Genomic DNA, 6,000 nt, shown 5'->3' with positions numbered 1-6,000 from the left:
AGTTAATCAGTAAATGTACATTGTGATTTTCCACTACTGCATGACAGTCACAAACTATATAATTGATTTTGGATGCTGTTTTCTGTTTAGTCCCAGTGTACAAGGCCTGTATGATGAAACAGTAAATAAATAAAACATTTAATAGAAAGAACTCTCAAAAAACCTCCTTTCAGTTTGTTCTGTGTCTGTCACTGTTTATTCCTCTCTGGGTGGTGTCGCTGATCAAATCATTGCCTGGTAAAGCGAAGCAGGAAGGCCAAATCCTACCAAACAACGTTCTGGACGAATATCAACCACCTTCCCCTGCATAGCCAGGACTGTGCCTCATTTTTGCAAATTGCCTCATGATTATCTATTGTGCTAATCACAGATTAGATTTAAATCATTTGACACTATTCTATCAATTGTGTTGCTTTATCTCAGAATCTCAGTTTTATTTCCATTTTTCATTTGTACTTATCTTCTCTTTGTGTTTTTACCTCCTCCTCTTTGCCCATTCCCTCTCTGCCTCTCTCCCTCCCTCTTGTCTCACGCAGGCAAATGATGCACGCTGCAAGCTGAGTGTGCGTGTAGTGTGAGCGAGAGTCATTGGTGTGTGTGTGTGTGTGTGTGTGTGTGTGTGTGTGTGGAGAGAGAGAGAGACATAGACTGAGCCCCTAACACGGAGCATGCCTCTGCGTCCGGCAGCCGGCAAACATGAGCCACCCAGCCCTCCACGGCAGGACCAGCAGCAGCAGCAGCACACACACTCACACACACTCACACAACCTCACACACACACAGCAAACGGCAGCCGGGGGGCCAGCACTGACAGCAGCAGCTCCCGGGAAGAGGACAGCGGCGTTCCTGTTCCTGTCGGTGTTCCGGCTTTCTGTCCCGGTGCACAGCGGAGCCACAGTGCAAGAGCACCCATGGAAGAACCCACGGGCAATACTGTGGTCATCCGCATTGGAATCCCAGACCTACAACAGACGGTAAGAGCTTGTTCTGTAGCCACTGCTGGAGAGAGGATGAAAGAGAGGGAAGCTGCCTCTCCCCCTGTCTCTCTGACTGGATGCTTTCTTACATCTCCCCATGTCTGCTTAATGATTTTTTTTCTTGTTTTCTCTTTCTTTACCATTCTTTCTTTTCATCCCAACCTACTTCTTTCTCTTTTCCTACTCATGTGTGCTTTTGGTATGCACACTTTGTGGCTGTATTTGCTTACTGGCTTCTGGGGGTTCCACTCCCCCTCTTCTATTCCACTGATGTCTCGCTAATAAATCTACCTCTTCATTAACTGGGCTTCAGCTGACTTTGACAACTGGCCACTTAGGGTGAGAGCTGGGGAGGTATGGAGGGGAGAGGAAGAGAAAAGACATCCAGGATAGACTAGGCTATGAGAGGCATTGTAAATCCACAGAAAGACACAAAGTACCAAATCAAGACAGTTATAACTGAATTGTGAAACTTAACCTCACCCTGTCTGTCAGTCTCTGCTGTTGCTCTGTGCCAAGACAGAGATCCAAGCTAACGTTCGTCTGACTTAAATCTTTGCCCAGCAGTTCCCCTGAGGATGTAGTCTGTGTCTTTTTCATATGGCATCCAGAGACTGTGACATTGATCCTTCCTTTATTGTCCCATTGTCAGTATAAAGCATGTACTCTCCCTCTTTTCACAAAATCCCTGCAACCATTCTGAAGTGTGTCTGTCTATGTTCGTTATCTGCAGAAGGTGGTGTGGAACAGATCCTCAGCTTCGTTTCATGAATTTTTCAGGCTCTGCTATTGTACTGTATATGGATTTATCTTTTCTTTTGTATTTCCGTAATTTTTGGGTGATTACATCAGCAGCCATTTTAATGATATGGCATCTGGCTATACCTGTTTTAAGTAGTCGATTCCTTACTGTTAAATGAGGACAATAGTCCCATTAAAATGTATTTTACAAGTCACATGTTTTAATGATCTTGAGCAGACATGGTGTGGAACTGCACATAAATGTAGAGAAGAAGAAACATTTTACCCATCGTTGGCTGGAGAATCCAATGAAGCATTTCAACATATCTCTAACCATATCCCTCTCCCTGTAGCACAGTAGCACACAAATAAGGTCACACTATTAGAGAGGTACCACATGACTTTTTCCATGCAACACCACAGCATTAAGCTTTTATTACTAATGTCCCTGTGTTTCAACCAAGCCCTCCTCTCCTGCTCTCATATGTTCACTGTTGACATTCTCTGCTAATGATATCGTGAAATGCAGATCAAGTCTTTACCACAACTCACTGCAAACTTGTGCAGAAGTCCTCAGTCTGTGGCTCATTTTGAATTCATTTCGGATTCTTTCTCCAGATGCTGACGGTGAAAGCAAGTGACTGTCTGTTTGTTATTGTTGATTACCTCATTGTTGTTGGCTACTTGGCTGAAATGACCCATTGTATCCTAGTGAAGCTCCAGCGCTGCATGCCAGAAATAAAGACAGGACATAAAAGGAGAGCAGTTGAAAAGAAAGCAGAGAATTCCCCAAAGGTGCTGCACAATCACTGTCTGTGAACAAAAACGGTTTTCAGTCAGGCTCACACACACGCAGTCTCAAGCACTCTCCCGCACACACACACACACACACTTGTGTGCACACACACACACACACACACACACACACACACACACACACACACACACACAGACACACATTCTCATCTTTCTGCAGTTGTGAGGACACTTACTGTCAAAATGCAGTCCCACCTAGACCCCTATCCTAACTATTTAACTAATTCTAGTCCAACCTAACCATAGAAAGACATGTACAAACACACATCTTCAAGTCCATGTCAATCTTACACCATATAGACACAAAATCCTAATGCATACATGAGCACACAAGCATGCCCTTTAACGCACACGTTTGTAAGTATGCATGCACACATAACGCACACACCTCGTAAGTCTTAATCCTATTACCACCGGACTTCCCTTTTAATGTGCTTACGTAATTTAAGATACTCAACAGATCATTAGTTTCACTTTCAAGGCGTCACGTTAGGTTTGATGTACGACAGCCAAGAACTTGAAGAGCGTGACACAATGATAGATAAGGAGACAAACAGAGAGACAGCCTGAAAGTCTGACAGACAAACAGAAGCAGAAGACAGATGGTCAAACTCTGACAGTTTGAATCTTTTATGGAGTACTCAAAAGTGACTTTTGTGTACTCTGAGTAATAAGGAGATTACACTAGAATAGTCCGCCTGAAGTAGGATTACACATCTCCTGCTGTGTTTCAAGCCAGGATCAGGAGAATGCAGAGCAGCATGCAAAGATCACACCAGGCAACACTTTACCCTTTCAGCAGGACAGAAGGGAAGAGCAAATCTAAAATGGCTTAATCCACACACCTCTTATTTCAAAATCCTGGCGGGTTATATCAAATGGCCACTGTTATGGCAAGCTAATTTGTGGGGATACGTTTTTTTGCAGCTTTATAAAGTAAAAAAACAACACAAACACAGCCCATAGTGCCATGTTCAACTCGTGTTAGCCTTATATAATCAGTGTTGGGGAGTAACGGAATACATGTAACGGCGTTACGTATTTAGAATACAAATTATGAGTAACTGTATTCCGTTACAGTTACAAATTAAATAGATGGTATTCAGAATACAGTTACATTGTTGAAATCAGTGGATTACATGACGGTACTTCTCTGTTTCACGAGTTTAATCACTGTCTCGTAAATCCACCGGAGGCAAAGCCCCCAGGAAGCAGCTGGAGACCAGGGCTGCCGTAAGAGCGCCCGGACCCCGGCGGCGTGAAGAAGCCTCACCGCGACCGGCTCGGGACCGTTACAGGCCCCGGGACCGTGGCTCTGAGAGAGTTCCGTCGCTACCAGAAATCTACGGAGCTGCTGATCCGCAAGCTGCCCTTCCAGCACCTGGTGAGAGAAGACCGACCTGCGCTCCCAGAGCTCCGCTGTCATGGCTCTGCAGGAGGACAGCGAGGCACGCCGGGTTCACACCGGACGCTGAAGCGCCGCTAAAATAATATCACCCGTTGACCCAGAAGTATAAAAGCATATGGTCACTTGTTGCTCCAACATTAACTGCAACAGCGTCCCAATTTAATGTCATCCATCTTCAAGAACTTCTCCGCTGTTTGCTCCGTTCAATGTCGGGTGTCGAGGGTAAATTACGTGTTCTCCGCCCCCCCCCCCCTCTCTTTTTATCTTTATGACTGCATGTGTGTCTGTATGGAGGGGGGCATTTAATAATGTGATCGGTCAAATTGGTAAATTTAAAACTCCAGGACAACAGAAGGGGAATACAAACTATGGAATGCATGCTTTATCATTTATATCATATAAAATATGTCATCAATATCGTTTAAAATCATTTTTCAGTGTGTTTCCTGGAGCGATACGCTCGGGTCAAGCGCAAAAAATAGACCCGACGCCGAAACGATCGCTGCAAGGCGCGAGGCAGCCTTGGCGCAGGGGGGGTTCAGCCTCCGGTGGGACCGGCACAGAGGTGGGAGTGGATGGGAGCCGGACATCCAGCGGGCCCGCAGCATCGGTGGAGAGAGAGTTTAAACTGCTGCTGCTCCCCTGACTATAACAACGCCGCAATCATACACTTAAAAAATGCAATACAAACCGGAAGTATTCCAAGTATTCAGAATACGTTACTCAGATTAGTTAATGTAATGGAATACGTTACAGATTACATTTTTGTGCATGTATTCTGTATTCTGTAACGGAATACGTTTTGAAAGTATCCTTCCCAACACTGTATATAATACTGCAATGACTGCAGGTACAGAGGCATCTCTGTATCATTTAGACTTCCACCTGAGGGCCACAAAACGACAGCTGGAGCAGAGGAACTACGTAAGGGATAGGAACAGTCTTAAAGGATAGAGCGTGACTTGGGCTACAGCTGTGAGGAAGAGAAAATCAATGGGTTGAGTTTAGACTCATCTATGAGCTCAATATCCCACTATTCCCACCAACAATTTGGTTTAGAGGACTTTTTTATTTACAGCATTAGTGTGTAATGGAGAGCTCAAAGATAAAACCTGGCTCTTGCTTGGTGTATTTTTCTTAGTACCGGTGAAGTAGATGAAGTACAATAAACCACAGTGGTGTAAAAGTCGTGTGCTGCGAAAAAGTTGGAGATTGAGAAAGTTTTGATTACTGGATGATTACGTTTTTGTTAAGAGGAATCCCTGTGAGTAGGTGTATCCAAAAGTTAATGATGGGGAAATGGGAAAGATATTGCTGTGATTTAGACACGGGCAAAGTGTTTTATTACATAACAGTATTGCTCAGTCCTCTGTGTAACTTTAACTTAGTCCTGTGTGCTGTGGAACAGGAGATATGAAAGTTGCATTAGCACTTGATTTTACCATTTGTTCATCCAGACTGTTGAGCAGATTATTTGCAAAGATGGTTGTTTTTTTGGATGATGGGTATCCGTTGCCATACTCTTATCCAACTCCACCATAATTAACTTTCAATGTTTGCAGCAAAAAAGGCACCTTCCAAATACTGCTAATAGGTGTCATTCAAAAGGAGCAGGAGATGCGGATATACAAAGTCTACCCCCCCCCCGCCACCTATTTTTCCTTACCATGTTCCCAGGTAGTTTTTTTTCTTTTCTAAGGTACCCCTGTACCCCTTTATTCTCATATCTTGCTGTTAAGAGATATACTTAGCCCAGTTTATTTTCAGGAGCGATTTTACTCATGGATGCTTCATGTTGCATTCAGGACGCTGACCTTGATGCTTGATTCTCTATCTAGCTGGCAAATAGTCTCTGGATGCTGAGTTAGAATTGTGGGTTTTCTCTGTGTACTCCATCTTCACAATCCAAAGACATGCAAAGTCTTAAAATTGGAGACTCTAATTTGCGTGTTCTTGTGAATGTGATTGTGCAGCTTTTTTGGCTCTGTGTGTCAGCCCTGTGATAGCCCAGGGTGTACCATTCCACTCATCCACTTTCAGCTGGGATTGGCTCCAGCC

General features: G+C 44.1%; 1 protein-coding gene across 3 annotated transcripts in view; it reads left to right on the top strand.

Annotated features, from left to right (window-relative positions):
- Nucleotides 1–605: 605 nt before the first annotated feature.
- Nucleotides 606–6,000, top strand: part of shank3a (SH3 and multiple ankyrin repeat domains 3a) — a 128,824-nt gene continuing 123,429 nt past the window's right edge. For all 3 annotated transcript variants that reach the window (XM_061076117.1, XM_061076114.1, XM_061076115.1), the window contains exon 1: nt 606–974. In XM_061076117.1, the coding sequence (XP_060932100.1) occupies nt 669–974 (306 nt within the window). In that variant the 5' untranslated portion in view covers nt 606–668. The remainder of the gene's footprint in view (nt 975–6,000) is intronic.

Source organism: Limanda limanda, chromosome 8 (genome assembly GCF_963576545.1).
Source record: "Limanda limanda chromosome 8, fLimLim1.1, whole genome shotgun sequence".
NCBI classification, from domain to species: domain Eukaryota; kingdom Metazoa; phylum Chordata; class Actinopteri; order Pleuronectiformes; family Pleuronectidae; genus Limanda; species Limanda limanda.
The sequence above is the reverse complement of the archived record's forward strand: the minus strand, read 5'-3'. Positions and strand labels throughout refer to the sequence as shown.